The 17,892-nt window shown below is 50.7% G+C and overlaps 1 protein-coding gene across 1 annotated transcript in view; it reads left to right on the plus strand.

Moving 5' to 3' along the window:
• ITGA11 (integrin subunit alpha 11) overlaps window positions 1–13,822 on the plus strand; it is a 94,446-nt gene extending 80,624 nt beyond the window's left edge. The window contains exons 21-30 of the mRNA XM_084781158.1: window positions 360–458; window positions 955–1,031; window positions 2,838–2,927; window positions 4,268–4,358; window positions 5,696–5,809; window positions 5,988–6,074; window positions 7,532–7,642; window positions 7,783–7,878; window positions 11,520–11,633; window positions 12,216–13,822. Coding sequence (XP_084637284.1) covers window positions 360–458; window positions 955–1,031; window positions 2,838–2,927; window positions 4,268–4,358; window positions 5,696–5,809; window positions 5,988–6,074; window positions 7,532–7,642; window positions 7,783–7,878; window positions 11,520–11,633; window positions 12,216–12,287 — 951 coding nt within the window. The 3' untranslated portion in view covers window positions 12,288–13,822. The remainder of the gene's footprint in view (window positions 1–359; window positions 459–954; window positions 1,032–2,837; window positions 2,928–4,267; window positions 4,359–5,695; window positions 5,810–5,987; window positions 6,075–7,531; window positions 7,643–7,782; window positions 7,879–11,519; window positions 11,634–12,215) is intronic.
• The last annotated feature ends 4,070 nt before the right edge of the window (window positions 13,823–17,892 follow it).

Here is a 17,892-nt window from a genome sequence, read left to right on the forward strand (position 1 = left end):
TCCCAGCCTAGCCACTGTCCACAGCCTGTGTGAGGTCTAGACTTCAGAGTCCCTCCTGCAGCTAGCCAATTCCCCAGCCACAAGGGGACAATCAGCGAACACCCAAGCACTTACCCACCAACCTGGCCATCGAGCAAGACCCTGTCCTGTGAGACCTCATGACTGTAGTGTGAACCAGCTATGCTTGGCCACAGCCTCGGGGGCCCTCTGTGGTTAAGGTGGTCAGAAAGTAGCATTCCAGGTGTCTAATTCCCATGGCCAGTGATGAGGTGGGCTCTGGGGTGGAGCGAAGGGCTGCCTGTGGTGAACCTGTAGACCCAGGACTGGCGCCTGCCTGATCACTGCCTTGCCCATGCCAGGATGATTCGGACAACAGCATCGAGTGCGTGAACGAGGAGAGGCGGCTACACAAGAAAGTCTGCAACGTCAGCTACCCCTTCTTCAGGGCCAAGGCCAAGGTAGAGTCTGGGGTGGGGGTGGGGGTGCCCAGCAGGGAAGGACAGAAACTGGGACCAAGAGAACAGGGAGCAAACAGAGGCCTAGGGAACAGGAGGAGGCGTGGGGGTGCTTCTAAATATAGTTTCTTGCTGGGCCTGTGGCTCAGTTTAATAGAGCACCTGTCTAGCATGCATGAAGTCCTGTGCAAGTGGGGCACTCCTGTAACCCCAGCACTCATGAGGTGGAGACAGACGGTCAGAGTTAAAGTCTACCCTGAGCTACACAGCAACTTTGAGGCCACCCTGGGCTACGTGACACTGTCTCAAAAAAAGGGAGGGTGGAACATCCCCGTAGGGAACTGCTGTCTTTGCACCCGTGGTGGCCGGAGTTCTATAGCCCCATCCCTCCCTCCCTCCCTCCCTCCCTCCCTCCCTCCCTCTGTGGGGTTGCTGGGGGTGGTAAGGCAAAAGCAGACCAGAACCAACACACCTCCAGTGCCCCCACTCTTCTCCACAGGTGGCTTTCCGACTGGACTTCGAGTTCAGCAAGTCTGTGTTTCTGCACCATCTTCAGATCCAGCTGGGTGCCGGCAGGTCAGGCCTGCTCCCCACCACACACACACACACACACACACACACACACACACACACACACACACTGTGCTCCCCTATTGCCACTGGACCCACCGGCAAACCTGTTCCCTGACCCAAGCTTAGCGGAGGGGCCCGAGGGACTGCACCCCTACTATCCTGAGGCTTACTAGCTGTCCCTTAACCTGTAGAGAGAGCTTTAGGCAGCAGCCAGTTAGACGCTCCTCAGGCCTATCAGTCCACACAACGTCCCCTCACAGCCAGCAGAGACTGTGTGGGCCCCCCCCCACAACACAGCATGCAAACAGGACAGTGGGGAGCTGGACCCTTAGCCCCACCCCACATCCGAGGCCCCTCCTGTCCTGGTTGCCTCTCTCTGTATTAGTTACTTCCTTGTTGCTGTAACAAAACACCTGACACAGGGAACTAAAGGGAAGCAAAGGGGGAGGGGCTTGAGGACACACCCCATCATAGTGGGGGAAGTATTATGGAGGCTGTGCTTCAGGCAGCTGGTCCCAGGGCATCTGCAGCCAGGATGCAGAAAGGTGAAGTTCTGTGCTCAGCTCTTTTTATTCAGTCTGAGAGCCCAGCCCAGGGGACGGCGCCGCCCGCATTCAAGGTGGGTCTTCCCACCTCAGTTAAGCCAATCTAGACAGAGGTGACTGTCCATCTTGTCTGGCCAATGTTAATATGAACCACCACACTCGCCTTGAGCACTGTGCCATTTTAAAAAGAACTTTTCTTCCCCTGTGTGGTTTGTATATCTATCCCTCAGGCCTCTTGAAGGTGGCTTGCCCCAGGTTGACTCCTGAATCTCCCTGGGCCAGTTTCCTTTCTCACAGAATCCTTTCTATGTGAGACAGAGGGAGAGAGGGAGGGAGGACAGGCTGGTTTCTGTCTGGTCAGGAGCCAAAATCTTTCTCTAAGAGGTAAACCTCCAGGCAAATTGAATATCAGTGTTTTCGTCCCGAGTCACAGGTGGGCTGGGGAACCCTCGACACACCCAGTGTTGGCCACAAGCTATCCTTAAACAAACCCTACACATCCTTAGACACCTCACTTGACACACAGCTGAGTTTGTGAAGGGTCTCGGTATGTTGAACCCTCCTGGCTCCTCCCTGGGGCAGAACGCCCTCTTCTCATGGTGAGTGGACACACTTGCACAGCAGTGGTCATGGGATAGGCAAGAAAGAGGCATGGATGCCAGTCTCTTTCTGGGGACCCCTTTTCTAGCCCCACCTGTTATCCTGGAGAGTAGACCTTAGCTGACATACAAGCTGAAATTGAGAGTTCGACCTCTGTGGGTACCTGCCTGGCATTTGAACACTCACTGTTGGATGAAAGTACCTTCAACCATGCCCCCTCCAGGAGGCTCTGGGCAGCACCCATTGGCTTCTCCTGGCACAGTCACCCACTGTCTTTCAGAGGATGCACCCCTGTAAGAACAGGGATCAGTGAGGCCACACACACAGTGAACCCCACTATTCTTCCAAGGGCAGAGTAGGTAGCTGTCCTCAAGGGTCATCTTTCTCCCCACCTCTAGCCCTTCCTCAGCACAGCAGCTGGGAGGCTTATCAAGAAGGTGGCACAGCCAGGCAGTGACTATAAACTACCCAAAGGCCTCCCTGGTGGCTTGGCCACAGAGAGAGCTGGCCCCCATCCCCACCTACTGGCCCAACCTCAGGGAGACACCTCAGCTTTCCTTGACAGCCTGATCACAACTGAGCAGCTTCAAAAGCCAGCACATCTTCCCTTTAGTTTCTAGAGTCCCTGTGCCAGGGTCCTCTCTGATCGCAACTCCCCTTGCAGTGACAGTCACGAGCAGGACAGCACCACAGATGACAACATGGCCCTCCTTCGATTCCACCTCAAATACGAAGCGGATGTCCTCTTCACCAGGTGGGTTAGCTATGTATCTGAGAAGGGGAGATGGGGGGATGGGGGGGCGGGAGCAGAAGAGGATGGAAGTGGACTGAGCTAGCAGGGATCAGCATGAAGGCGGGCAATTAAGAGAAGTGAAAGCCAGAGCTCTTCAAAGTCTATCTGGCAGGCTGGAGAGCTGGCTCGGTGGTCAGGAGCACATGCTAGTCTTCCGGAGGACCTAGGTTCAGTTCCCGGTACCCACATCAGATGGCTCACAGCCACCGGTGCTCTGGTCCCAGAGGATCTGATATCCTCTTCTGAATTCTGTAGGCACTGCATTCATATACACACACAGAGACAGACACATGTGTGTACGTACTTTAAAATAAAAATAAATCTCTATTTTTAGATCAATCTGGGTGGGGCCCATGAAGTAGCTCTAGCAACCTGAGTTCAATTCCTAGAAGCAGAGGCAGGAGAATCATCTAGAAACCCATGGGCTACCTAGCCTGGAGTATACAGTACTACAGAAACGGTACAGCAGAGGGCCAGACCTAACTCCCAAAAGTTATCCCCTGACCTACCACACACACACACACACACACACACACACACACACACACACTGGGGATGTAGTAGAGTGCTAGCCAAGCATGCATAAATCCCCATTCCATCTATAGCACCATATAAACCAGCCTCAGATCCCAGCATACTAGGGGTGAAGGCAAGAGGATCAGAAGTTCAGGGTATCCTTAGCTACATAGGGAGCCAGCCTGTGCTACATGAGACTCTGTCTTCAATTTAAAAAAAAAAAAAGGAAAGAAGGAAGGAGGGCGAGAGGAAGGGAGAGGAGGGCGGGGGTGGGGTGGGGGGGGTGGAGGAGGGGGGGAGGGGTACTCAATCTGTTCTGATTACCACTGCACCAGCAATCCCCAACAGCATGGCTTGTTACTGAGAAGGAACTCAGGCCCCAGGCCAAACTGTACTTGACCTTTCACTCCCTCTTAGAGGGCACTAGTCCCAGTCTGCTGAGGAGGCAGCTTATCCACTGGAAGTCCCCAGCCACCAGCAACAGAGAAAAGAGGCCATAACAGAAACATGAGATGGGAGGGCGCCAGAAGGCAAGGTTGAAAAAAAAAACAAAAAACAAAAACAAACAAACAAACAAAAAATCGTGCGGTGAACAGAGAGAGGCAATCACTCACAGGGCCGAGAGCAGTCTCTGCCCCAGCACTCATTTCCACCAAGACTCTGACTCCTCAACACAGCGCCCCCAGCGGCTGCATAAGACACAGGGTCCCAGGAAGTGGACAGAATCCTGTTCCTCTGGTCCGCTTTGACTCTGTCCATACAATGTTTTTCCTTCGCCTCTGCAGGAGCAGCAGCCTGAGCCACTACGAGGTCAAAGCCAACAGCTCCCTGGAGAGATATGATGGCTTTGGGCCTCCCTTCAACTGTGTTTTCAAGGTAAGGCTGGAGGGCACCTGGGAATGAGTGAAGAAGCCGAACCAAGAAGCCCACGCCCACTTGGAAGAGTCTAATCACTGGAGGCCTGAGCTCAGCCTCGGCTCTGCCACCAGCTCGCTGTACGGCTTGTAGAAAGTTACTTCCCCTCTCTGGGCTTCATCTGAAAGACATCCAGGCTAGAATGGGTTATTAGCATGTACCAAAAAGATTTTATGAGTGGGGCAGTGGTGGCACAGGCCTAATCCCAGCACTCAGAAGGCAGGGGCAGACAGATCTCTGAGTTTGAGGAGAGCCTGGTCTACAGAGCTAGTTCTAGGGCTACACAGACAAACCCTATCTTGGATAGCCAAATTAAATTAAATTAAATATAAAGGCTGCCTCTAATCCCAGCACTTGGGAGGCAGAGGCAGGCAGATTGCTGTGAGTTCAAAGCCAGCCTGGTCTACAAAGCAAGTCCAGGACAGCCAAGGCTACACAGAGAAGCCCTGTCTCGAAAACAAAACAAAACAAAACAAAATTAAATATAACGAACAGCAGTTTAAACACACCAAGGATTGCTTTTCTCGAAAACAAAAACAAAACCGGAGTCGTTCAGGAATTCTAATAACATTGCAGACAGGAGATGGCCAGCTTCATCTCTCAGCCCAAGATGGCTGCAGCTTTACCCATCACACTTTCAGCAGGCTGCAAGGAAGCCGAGAGGAGCTGGCTCCTTCCTGCTAAGATGCTTCCCCGGGGGATGCCATCCCACAGCTACCTCTACTGTCCACAGCCCGGTGTGTGGCTGTGAGGGAAGCTGGGAGAGCTGGCTTTTGACCCTGGCTTCTGTCGCTAAGCGAGGAAGCAGAATGACAGGAAGAAAGCAGCTGAGCAGCCTCTGCCACAGAGGACTCAGGGTTTCCCTTACCCCTCAAAACAGCGTCCGCTTCTCTGAAGCTGTGTGAGGGCTGGAGTAGGTTGATGGCGAGAAATGGGGCTTCCCCCTGAGAGCCTCACGGCTTGCCTTGCTCAAGGCCACACAGCTCATGAGGGGGTGGAGCTCAGAGCCCTACACCTCAGCCTCCAAGACCCCAAACATGGTCCCAGCAGGAAGAAAACACACACTCACTTAGACACCCGTCCCTGATTAGTGACCGCAGCATGTCCACTCCTGGTCTCCACCACCTAGTCTTCCCCCTGACAAGAGGACTCTGTGGTCCAGCCTCAGTGCCCTCAGAACACATTCCAGGGTCACAGGACCCATCCTTTCAGTGCTGGCTTGCTCCCATAATGCAAACACCCAGGGCCTGCTGAGGCCTGTCCTCAGGGCTGTCTGGTCCCTGTCCCTCCGGCTGCAGGTACAGAACCTAGGCCTTTTCCCCATCCATGGGGTGATGATGAAGATCACCGTACCCATCGCCACCAGGGGTGGCAACCGCCTGCTGATGCTGCGGGAATTCTTCACGGACCAGGTAGCTGTGTTCCCTAAGGACCAACTAGGGAGAGAAGGAAACAGACAAACCCCTAAGCAACTCCCGACCATCAGGGTGTTCCCTGGGCGTGGGGCCTGTCTGGGTGGAGGAAGAAAAAGAGGATCTGGGGATGAGGCTCAAGGTTGTGTGTTTGTGTGTGTGTGCACCCTCCATGCAGGTCAACACATCCTGTAACATCTGGGGGAACAGCACAGAGTACCGGAGTGCCCCAACTGAAGAAGATCTGAGTCATGCCCCACAGAGGGTAAGTGTCTCCAAACCAAGAGCCAAAGGGTGAGGTCAGAGTGCCTCCCCGCTTCCAGTGGCTTCTCTCTTAGCCAAGCATGTACCAATAAGAGTTTATTGAGGAGTGGGTGGCCATCAATGAGATGGCCCATGGGATAAAGTACCATGTCACCAAGCTGACCACTTGTGCACCATCCCTGGAACAGACACACACACGTCTTTGAAAATGTAACTTAAAAACATATTGTCGATCTGGAGTTGGGAAGAGGGTTTATCAGGAGTGTTAAGAGGGCAGGAGAGGGAAACAGTGTGTGAATATGAGCCAATAGATTGTGTGCATGCTGTAAAGGTCATAATGAAACCCAGTGTAACGTATAGCTTATGCATGCTAATGATACAGCTCAGGCTGCCCAGGGACTCACGGTGTACACTAGGCTGGCCTCAAACTCACTAGGCTGCCTCTGCCTCCCAAGTGCTGGGATTAAAGAAGGGGGCAGAAAGAGGGACTGAATTCCTATGCGTGCTCAGCGCTCTGTTCAATGCTTTATCTCTCATTTCTCGAGACAAATTTCTTATGTGAAGCGTGTGCGTGTGCGTGTGCATGTGCGTGTGTGTGTGTGTACATGTACTATGGCACCCAGGTAGAGGTCAGAGGACAGCTTGCAGGAGCCACTCCTCTTTCCGCTATGTGGATCCCCAGGGTTCAAACCCAGGTCATCAGATTTGGCCACTGCCAGCCTCCCACACAGCAGTTTTGAAGCTGAGCTTCACCCACGATTTGACCTTAGGTAGCTTTGGGAGGGCACAAGACCACCTCAGAAATAACTTCACCCTAATAAAGTCCATCTGCTCCAAGACTGTCCATCTACCTCTGTCACTTTTTCCCACACAATCCTTACAAGTTGCTTTTCTTGTCGTGTCACTCTGGCTCCGGCCACGGGGCAGTAGCAACAGAATGGATGGCAGGGCCATCAGAATCAGCTCGATCCTGACTTTAAAGGATATGGCACTTGCTCTGGGTATTGCGTGAGTGTACGTACACATGGATGGAGAGAGGCTCGTCGACTGATTGGTTGGTTGGTTAAGATGCTCTCTGGAAGTCTGCATCAGGAAGTCTGCCTCCCTGCATTACTTTTCTGCATCCACCGTGGTGACAGTGTCGTTTATCTTCTAACCTGCTGATACAGCAATAATGCCAAATCCTTACTGTTGGGCAGAGTTCTGTTCCTGGGACCCGGTCATTATGCACAACTTCAAAAGGAACTTCAAATCTAGCCCTCCTTGATTTGTCTCCCACGGGTCCCTCACGTTCCCACACGCATCTCCATCCTTGTCCTGGCCATGTGCTTCCCTCTCGCAGTTGGTCCAGCCTTGGGTCTGTCTGATGGCCCAACCTCCTGCTCACATTCTAGGTCACAGGCCTTGTACCCCCCCCCCCCGCCAAGCCCCCTGGTTACCCTGGCAACTCTCTTCCAGAATCACAGCAATTCCGACGTGGTCTTCATCATCTGCAACGTGAGGCTGGCCCCTAACCAGGAGATCGGCTTCTACCTGGTGGGGAACTTGTGGCTGAGGTCCCTGAAAGCAGTAAGTTAGACCCCACCCCACCCCCATTCAGCAGAGCTGAAAGGAAGGGAGGAGGAGACTGTGGGGAGCCTCCCACCTGGGACTGCCTGGGAGGGACGAGGCTCCCAGAGCTGCCTCTGAGGAGACCCCCGGTTGTAAAGCTCAAGTACAGGTCTATGAAGATCACAGTCAACGCGGCCTTGCAGAGACAGTTTCACAGCCCCTTCATCTTCCGAGAGGAGGACCCCAGCCGCCAGGTGAGCCCCACGGAGTGCTCCTCTCTGGGAAGCGGGTGGTGTGGAGAGACCAAGGCGGGATCTGGAAGATACTCTCTGTGAAAGCATGAGGACCTGAGTTCCATGCCCAACATCCAGAAAAAAAGCCAAGTGTGGCGGTTTGTAACCCCAGCATTCAGGCAGTAAAGACAGTTCACCAGGTAGCCTAGCTCCAGGCCAATGTGACACTGTCTTGTTTTGGTTTGGTTTTTCGAGACAGAGTTTCTCTGTGTAGCCTTGGCTGTCCTGGACTCACTTTGTAGACCAAGCTGTCCTCGAACTCACAGTGATCCACCTGCCTCTGCCACCCGAGTGCTGGGATTAAAGGCGTGCGACACCACGCCCGGCCTCGAGACACTGTCTTAAAAAGCATGCATGCACACACCCAAAGGCACGCACACACACAGGCATACATGCACTAGCGTTGCACACATGCCTGGAGCCTCAGCTCTAGTGTAGTACCAGCAACACTGGATGTGGTGTGGGTGGGGGTTGAAGCTTCAGTGCTGGGCTCCTTTTTAACTACACAAAATCACATAAGCCCAGATTACCTTGACTTCAAGGTAGTGGAAAGGAGGTGAGTGAAACTCAGGGAGATTCCTAATGCCTGTCTTAACCAAGCCGAGACTTAGAGAAAAAGCAGGTCTTGTGGCAACAAAGCGACTGGGCATAGGACTTTGCTGCCCCCCACTGGTCATATCTCAGAAATGCTCACCTGAGCTGTAGGCTCTTGTCCCCTCACTAAAACATCTGGGGGAGAAGCTAGATTACAAACAGGCAAGATTATTAAGGGGACGAGGGAGGTGCAGGGAGGGGAAACAGCTTTGGCAAAGGGATACCATCAGACCCAGTTTCAGTGAGGTGCAGCCTTCTAGGCACAGGCCATCAGGCGCCAAACCTAGAAGCTGTGCTCAGTTCTCCTACGGAACTGAGGAAAGTGAGGCCTCCACGGTAGGTCTGGCACACCCTGGGGCCCCAGCCTAAGCCCTGTGTCCCCTGCCACCTCTGCCTCCTCCCCGAGGTAGTGGGCACTAGCGGCCTCCTTTGCATCCATGTGTTCATGCATTCTGCATCTGATGGGCATCCGTCCCTCTTCCTATGGCTTAGACAGTGGAGCCCAGTGGCAGCCGAACCGGGAGGGCAGTGCAGGAAACACAAGGGCACTGAGGGAAGGACAGGCATAGTGTGTCCAGGAACAACATTCTGGAGACGGCCCTGTGAAGTAAATCTTCAAAGTTATGTCAGTTTTCAAGAAAGTGCACACACACACACCCTTGACCATGCCTCTCCCCACATTAGTGCAGATGCTTGTTTTATTTTAGTTTTTTGTTTTTGTTTTTGTTTTTGTTTTTGTTTTGAGACAAGGTTTCTCAATGTAGCCCTGGCTGTCCTGGGACTCACTCTGTAGACTGGCTGGTCTTGAACTCAAAGATCCTCCTGCCTCTGTCTCTTGAGTGCTGGGATTAAAGGCATGTGTCACCACCAGCAAGCTATCTTTTAGGTAGCTTTCTTCCTAGCCCAAGGGTGCCCCCCCCCAAAAAAATATGAAGAGTACAAGGGAAGACAGAAGTAAGAGCAAAGTCACAACATGTGAGTGCCACCTTGCTGGAGAACTTCACCAGGCTACTAGTGGCTCCCATGGCACCAACATAACTCTTGGGGACTCCTCCTTCATTTGAAAAAAAAAAAAAGCAACTTTTTAAAATAACTGTTGGTCTGAAGAGGAGTGAAAATAACCCAGCTGAGCTATGTTTATTTTTTTTTTAACATTTATTTTACTGGTTAAAAAAAATGTATGTGGCCAGGCGTGGTGGCACACAGCCTTATTCCCAGCACTCAGGAGACAGAGGCAGGTGGATCACTGTGAGTTCGAGGCCAGTCTGGTGTCTACAAAGTGGAGTCCAGGACAGCCAAGGCTACACAGAGATATCCTGTCTCAAAAAAAACTGAAAAAAAAAAGAATGTGTGCATGTGTGTGTGTGTGTGTGTGTGTTCACACACACGTGTAAGGGTGCTTGTAGAAGCTAGAAGAGAGTACCAGATGTCTTGGAGTTGGAGTTACAAGTGGTTGTGACCTGCCCAAAGTAGGTGCTACGAACCAAACTTGGGTCCTCTGCAAGAGCAGCATGCACTTTGAACAGCCATCTCCCAGCTCCAGTTTTTTTTTTTCGTTTTCTTTTGTTTGTTTGTTTGTTTGAGACAAGTTCTATGTGGTCCTATCTGTCCTGGAACTCGCTATGTAAACACCACACTGGCCCAAACTCTGCTTCCTAAATGCTAGGGTTAAAGGTGTGCACCACCATGTCTATATTTTTTTTTTCCTTCCTGTAAGTTAAAAGCACTTGAGGGCTCGGTGTGTAGCTCAGCTGGTGGACTGCTTGCCTAACACACACAAATCCTTGGGTTCAACCCCCAGGATCACGTATATCAAGAGTGGTGGTACACATGTAATGTCAGCACCTAGGAGGTGGAGACAGAAGGATCCGGAATTCAAGGTCCAGGGCTAGGGAGATGGCTGTAAAGTGTTTGCCCCACAAGTATTTCGCATGTAAAGCAGCTGGTCAGGGCTATGGACACATGTAAACTCACAGCTGGGAAATCAGAGACTGGAGTTTGCTGGCCAGGCAGTCTAGCCAAGTCAGCCAGCTCCAGGCTCAGTGAGAGAGCCAGTCTCAGCCCTGTCCTGGTGGAAAGTGACCAAGGAAGATACCCAATGTCAGACTCTTCCCCGTGCATGTACACATGCATGTATACACTCACACTCACAACACACACACACACCCATATGTGTGCACTCACACCACCCAATAACAAATGATGTTTAAAAAGCAGTTCAATGAGAACAAGTAAAGAAAAAGGGTTCATGACTTCAAAAGAGAGCAAGGTAGGCACAGAGGAGGGAGTAGAAAAGGAAAAGGAGGGCGGCGATATAATTTTAATTTTTAAAAAATTTTAATTTTTTTTAAAGGTAGCTCAAGGTCATCCCTGACTACATAGCAAGTTTGGGGTCAGTGTGACCCTGCCAAAAAGAAAGAAAGAAAAAGGAAGGAAGGAACAGACAATTGAAACAGCTCCCCAGGCTTCCTGTGCACAATCCTGAGTTCCCCAAGTGTCCCTGGGGCTCAGAAACCACACCTGCAACAGATCAACCCTAGGACATTTGGCAGAATGAGGAGCCACCAGGAGGGCTGACAAAGATTAGGTTATATGTAGAAGAATGGGGGGAGGGGAGCAGACAGCTAACACCAAAGGGAGCACGGCTCATGAGTCCGTACCCCCTCCCCCACTCACCCCGTTAGAGGCCACTGGGCAAAACTAGCTGGTCTGAGACCCTGGCCAGCTGTTCTGAGACCCTGGCCAGCTGTTCTGAGACCTTGGCCAGCTGTTCTGAGACCCTGGCCAGCTGTTCTGAGACCTTGGCCAGCTGTTCTGAGACCCTGGCCAGCTGTTCTGAGACTCTGGCCAGCTGTTCTGAGACCCTGGCCAGCTGTTCTACTTGTCCCTCCCCACATCGCCCAGAAGAACAGGTGCAGCCCCTCCTGCAGGTGTGCCACCTTCTACCCTGGGCTGCCACCCAAGCCCTGCAGCGATGACAGTATCGCCCTGGCCCTCTCCCCTTGCAGGTCACCTTTGAGATCTCCAAGCAAGAAGACTGGCAGGTCCCCATCTGGATCATCGTGGGAAGCAGTCTGGGGGGTCTCTTGCTGCTGGCCCTGCTGGTCCTGGCACTGTGGAAGGTGAGGTTCCTGAAGGTAGGGGCAGGAACAGTACCCCTGTCTGACCTCAAAGTCCTGGGCCCTGTGCTTACTGTTCCATTCTATCCCTAGGGCCTGGCACTGCCCAGCCTGCTCCAACTGCTTGCCTGTTCCTATGACGACGTGCCCCTTCCACAGTAGGGAACACTAGTCAGGGCCCGCAGAGGCCACCCACAATACGGTCCAGGCTTGTAGGGTTCCTCTTACCAGAAAAAATAAAAATAGTATTAAGCAATAACAGTGCACAAAATCTCCTTCATCTGTAAACTTCTGGCTAAGAACTCGGGGCTCAATCTCTGTCTGCTTCAGATGAAGTAGGGGAGCTCCAGAGAGGGGGTGTTAACTAGGGTGTGGTGACCCAGTTTGACTTCTTGTCTCCTGTCCTGGACTCCACCCATCTGACTCCAGTTTGGGAGTAGGGGTACTAAGAGTGAGCTGGGAGTATCTAGAGATGGTAGCCTCTTAGGGAGCAAATCTGAGGGGCTAGTGGGGGAACAGCAGGAAGTGACACAGCATTGCCTACTCTGTCCACTCCTAAGACTTTCCTCCTTTGCCTCCCTACAGCTCGGGTTCTTTAAAAGCGCCAAGCGCAAGAGGGAGCCTGGACTGGGCCCCATCCCCAAAGAGCTGGAGTGAGGGTCCAGTGAGAGCTTCAAGTAGATGGGGGCCAGACACCAGTCCAGGGGTGTGCAGGCCCAGGCCTGTGGCCCCACAGAGCCAGAGCGAAGAGGACACCTGTGGACTTTGCATTGAGCTCATCTCTGGAGCGATGGCAACTGATCCCTGTGGGATGGACCTCAAGCCTGTGTTCCGAGCAACTTCTCTACTAGAGGTTGAAATAACCTCCAGTACAGATCCCTAAGGACTTAAAGGGACTCCTCCAAGACCCACCAGAAGCCGCCAGGCTCTGTGGAGGGAATCTGCTGCCCCAAACACTAAGGTGCTAGGATTTTGTCAAGAGGAAGCGGGCAAATAGAAGGCCACTGTGCACACTCCATCTGGATCTCTAGTTTTCAGGACTCCATGGCCCGGCAGCATGAACTCCCCACCTCTCACCCTTGCAGTCAGTTCCCAAGCCACAGCCATCCTTTCTCCACAGACAGACCCCAAAGTTCTCCATGAGCGAACCAGAGTTGTGTGGCTTGATGTGACAGCTGCAGGCCAGTGGGGGAAAACAGACATCCGGGGACTGTGCCAGATGGGCAGGTGGGAGCCAGGATGTTGAGTACCTCTCAAACATCAGACAGCAGCCAAGCTCTCCAGCAGGAACCACCACCCACACACTCCCCTCTTGCCTCCCCTGCAGCTCCTCCCAGCTGTTTTGGTTGCTAGGCAACACATGTGAATGGTTTATATCCGTGGCTCTCCATACCCACTTGTCTTATAGCTGCAGCTTGTCCCTGGCACAAATGCACTGCAGTAGGGAGCCTCTTTTCCTTGCATCAGTGCCCCCCAAAACACACACTCCTCCAACCCACCCTGTCCCTTGTATCTCACACACACACACACACACACACACACACACACACACACACACACACCTCCCACCCACCAATGTGTGAGAGAAGGGCTCCAGTGGGGCACTGTGGAGGAACCCTCTTGGCATGCACTGAACAAAGCCCATGCAAGGCCCCTCAGAACCTTAAACCTCAGAGGCAGACAGACATCTCACCCACCAGCTCTTGGGACAAGCCCCAAGGACAAGGGGCATGCTGGGTGCCCAGCAGAGTAATTTATGCCTTAACCCTTTTGTTGAGATGGAAACGGACATATCCAAGTCATCTGTTCCCCTGTGCAATACAACCTTTACCGTCAGAAATATATTTAAGAAAATGTTCTAAAAGGTGTTTTAAAAGAGTCATTCCACTCTGTGACAGAGCAAGGCTGCACTTGAGGAGGAAAGGGGGGAGGGCGTCTGCTGGTATCTCAGAGTTGGGGACAGTCTTGTCCATTGTGTAGCCATCTCTCTCCCAAGGTCTACCTGGCCTCTCTTGCTGTGATGTCTTTGTGTCTTGGCAGTGGTGCTTTACTTCTCTCACCACCATCACCCACCTCATCTTTGGCCAGATGCTTGTCCCCTGGTCCCCCCAGGCTGGGCCTTCAGTGTTGACCCCAGCCCACCCCACTGCTGACTCGTTCCTCTTTAGAGAGGCTACTCTCCAACCAAAGCATCGCCATGTAGTCTCATGCCATTCGCTTTTCACAATCCTAGCAAATAATTTATAAAGTATTTGGGGTTTTTTGAGATTGTGTGTGTGTGTGTGTGTGTGTGTGTGTGTGTGTGTGTGTGTGTACACGCACAGGTACCCAAGTTCAGAAGAGGGCAATGGAGCCATTCTTCACAGCAAAATCAAGACTCCAGCCAGGAATGCCATCTCCTCAGCTTCAGAAAGGCTAAACTGAAAGCCAAAGGTGAACCAGTGAAATTAAACCCTGGACTCTGAAGCCCCATATCCCTCTAACAAGTATCGGTGGTCACCCTATGAGTGTGCACACTAGTGAAGAGAGTGAACAAACCCACACTCAGAAACACATTACCTGACTCAACATGTCTTCTCTCTCCAACACTGTCAGATCTCATGAGTGCTGCCATGGAAAACCTGATGTCAACAGGTTGGCATATTTTTGGAAATTGACACCTGTACTACGATGTTAAATGGCTCCCGTCACAACCTCTGGACTCAAAAGCAGACAGCCTCGGGACTCCCATCGTGGCCATGTCCCTTGCCTACCCCAAGACCAACTAAACAGCCAAAAGGCAGATAAATCAGGCCCACTTGTACCTCCTTGGCCTTAATCCTTTATATTCTTTTTCTTAGTTCTACCCTCCTGAATCTGTTTTTTTTTTTAAATTGTTTATGAATTATGTACACAGTGCTCTGCCTGCATGTACACCTGTAGGCCAGAAGAGGGCATCAGATCACACTACAGATGGTTGTGAACCACCATGTGGTTGCTGGGAATTGAATTCAGGACCTTTAGGAGAGCAGGCGGCGCCCTTAGCCACTGAGCCATCTCTCCAGCCCCTGAATCTGTTTATTCTTAAAGCAGAAAAGTGCAACACTGGCTGCAAAGAGCACCTGCACTGCAGCGGGAGCAAAGCCTCATCTAGGAGGCAAGGGCCATGGTCGCTGGGGATTCTGATCCAACATCACAGGAATGGGCCAGGGCATCACCTGGTTATCAAAGCCTTTGTGGGTGGCTTATGCTCAGCTGAGCTCCAAGTGGACATGACAGACAGCAAAGCAGGGGGTGGGGGAGTTCAGCACAAACAGGTGGCTTTCTGTGAAGAATCCTGGGAACTGTTTCATGCTCAAGGTTGGTCTAACTAATCCAACCCTAGCCTAATCTGGAATGTCCTGTGGTTATTACAAATCGTCTTCAGGGTTGTTTGTGGTAGATTTCACTCCAAGGTCCTGGGAACCCCTGTGACACTGAAAGGAGTTGGGCTCATCGGCTATGACCTGGAGGTGAGATGACAGCCATCATTAGAAAGACACTCCTTCAAGTGCAACCTCACTTCAAGTGCAACAATGAAATTCCCTTATAATGACATGGCAGCAAACTCCTGGCATCCTAGCATTGTGAGGTGAAGGCAGGAGGATCATCACATCAAGGTTACCCTTAAGAGGACCAGAGACTGAAAGAAGGTAGGTTTAAAACCAGCCTGGGCTGTATAAAACCCTGTCTCAAAATGAAACACTGAAGCCAGGCAAAGTGGTGCATGCCTTTCACTGCAGCACTCCATAGGCAGAGGCAGGTGGATCTTTGTCAGTTCAGGCCTGGGCTACAGAACAAGTTCTGAGACAGCCAGAACTATGTAGTGAGACCATACCTAAATGTGTGTGTGTGTGTGTGTGTGTGTGTGTGTGTGTGTGTTAAGAAAAAAAAAGGAAACACTAGCTCATAAGTATGAGTTAATAACTATATTCTAGCTGCTAATTCATTATAATTATTTGCAGTCAGGGGTGACACACACCTGTACTCCTGGCACTTTGGAGGCTGAGGCCTCAAGTTCAAAGCCATCTTAAACAACACACTGAAACCATCTCAAGTTGTTTTTGTTTTTTGTTTTTTTGGAAACATTGATCATATAGCTTGGTGGTAGAGTACTTATCAAGCACATTCAAGGTCCAAATGCAATTCAATACACACACACACACAATCAGATGAAGTTAACAGGAAATAAAACTAACCTAAAATACAGAGAAACCCTATCTTGAAAAACAAAACAAAACCTAAAAATGGTTCTTTGAAGGAAGAGCATTACATGTCCAACATGAACAACACTCTAGTTTGTGTTGTGTTCCTGTGATCATTGGATGTGTAAATAAGTCTGCAGTAAAATCAAGTATGGCTGTAACACCAAATTACCATGGCTACTGTTGGGGTGGGACATAGAGCTGTCAGGATGTCTGAGATCTCAGCTTGTTGCCTGGAAATAGCTACGAGCAGCTGAGAAGCCAAGGGGCAAGACATGCCAGTGGGGTGGCCTGAAAACATGCCCGTCATGATGGAGAAAATCCTGAGAAGATGCAGAAGCAGAGGATCAGCCCTGGGTAGACTTGGGGAGAAACTTCCATAATGTTCTGGGGAGTGGGTACCATTTAGCTCCTTTCCTGGCATGATGAGTCACTGGCAATTTCATCTACCAGACAAGGGATAGCAGGTCTCTCCCTCGTAAGACACCTCTGTAGTTAGTGGGTCCCTATTGGAGGAGAAAAGTCCATCTACTATGATGTATGAGCACACCACACTTTAACATAGACAGGCTGGAGGGTCCAGCTCTATCTAACCCTGTCCTAAAGGGAGACTTTATGACCTGAGTTTTGTGTCACATTGTGGTCCTCTAGAGCAGGTACTGCAGTTGACCCTAGTCCTGTCATGTCAGTACACAAATGTTACCTGGAAAGAAAGAGAAAGAAAGAAAGAAAGAAAGAAAGAAAGAAAGAAAGAAAGAAAGAAAGAACGAACAAGCCCATGCTCTGAATTCTCAAAGCTGCCTCGATTATTTAGCCTAGTAGCATAGCACACCACATAGAAGCCTCACAGAAAGCCTCAGGGGACACACAGTACCACAGGTCAAGAGACAGAGCTCACTTCCAACCCTGACAGTCTTTGTGACCAGGGATGAAGTCATTTCTGAGCCTGAACCCTCAATTACAAAATGAAGGGCTGTTGGGACTGGAGAGATGGCTCAGCAGTTAGGAGTACTTACCGTTCTTCCAGAAGACCCAGGTTCAATTCCCAGTATCCACATAACAGCTCGTAATTGTTTGTAATACCCTCATACAGATAAACATGCTGGCAAAACACCAATGCACATAAAAAAAATTTTTTTAAGTGAAAGTGGCCAGACTTAGTGGCACATGCCTTTAATTCTAGCACTTGAGAGGTAGAGGCAGATGGATCTGTGAGTTCGAGACCAGCCTGGTCTACAAAGTAAGTTCCAGGACCAGGATACACAGAGCATACACACACACACACACACACACACACACACACACACACACACACACACACACACACACACACACACAAAGTGATCTTTTCAGATCTCCATAGGCTAGGATGGCCACCCCAAATCTAAGTCTGAGCCTCTAACATATTAACATTTAGCAAGTATGTGTATAAAATTATAATAAATGCAATATATATGTTATGCCTAAGAGAGACAGGGAGAGGAGAGGGATGAAGAAGAGGCAGAGGAGGTGAAGAATAGAAAGAAGAAAAAGAAAAAGGAAGGAGGAGGAAGAGGAGAAGAAGGAGGAGGAGGAGGAGGAAGAGAAGAAGAAAAAGAAGAACAAGAAGAAGAACAAGAAGAACAAGAAGAAGAAGAACAAGAACAAGAACAAGAAGAAGAAGAAGAAGAAGAAGAAGAAGAAGAAGAAGAAGAAGAAGAAGAAGAAGAATGGCACAGACCTGCTATTCCAGCTACTGTGGAGACTGAATCAGGACAACCTAGTAAGACCATCACAAATAAAAAGCAAAAAGCTGGAAATATGGCTCAATGATAACCTTGCCTACAAGCATGAGACCCTGGGTTCAATACCCAAGCCTGAAAAAGTAAAGAAATTATAAAGCAAGTTTTTAAAACTTCTGTATATAAAGACATTTTATGACTACACTAAAGGATGTTATTTGTGGTTGGGGGAAAAGGACTCGTAACTGAGCCAGGTATGGTGTGTTATGTATCTATAATCCCAGTCTTTAGAACGCAGAGGCAGGAGAATAGAGCTAT

Source organism: Acomys minous (assembly GCF_964271855.1).
Source record: "Acomys minous genome assembly, chromosome: 5".
NCBI lineage: Eukaryota > Metazoa > Chordata > Mammalia > Rodentia > Muridae > Acomys > Acomys minous.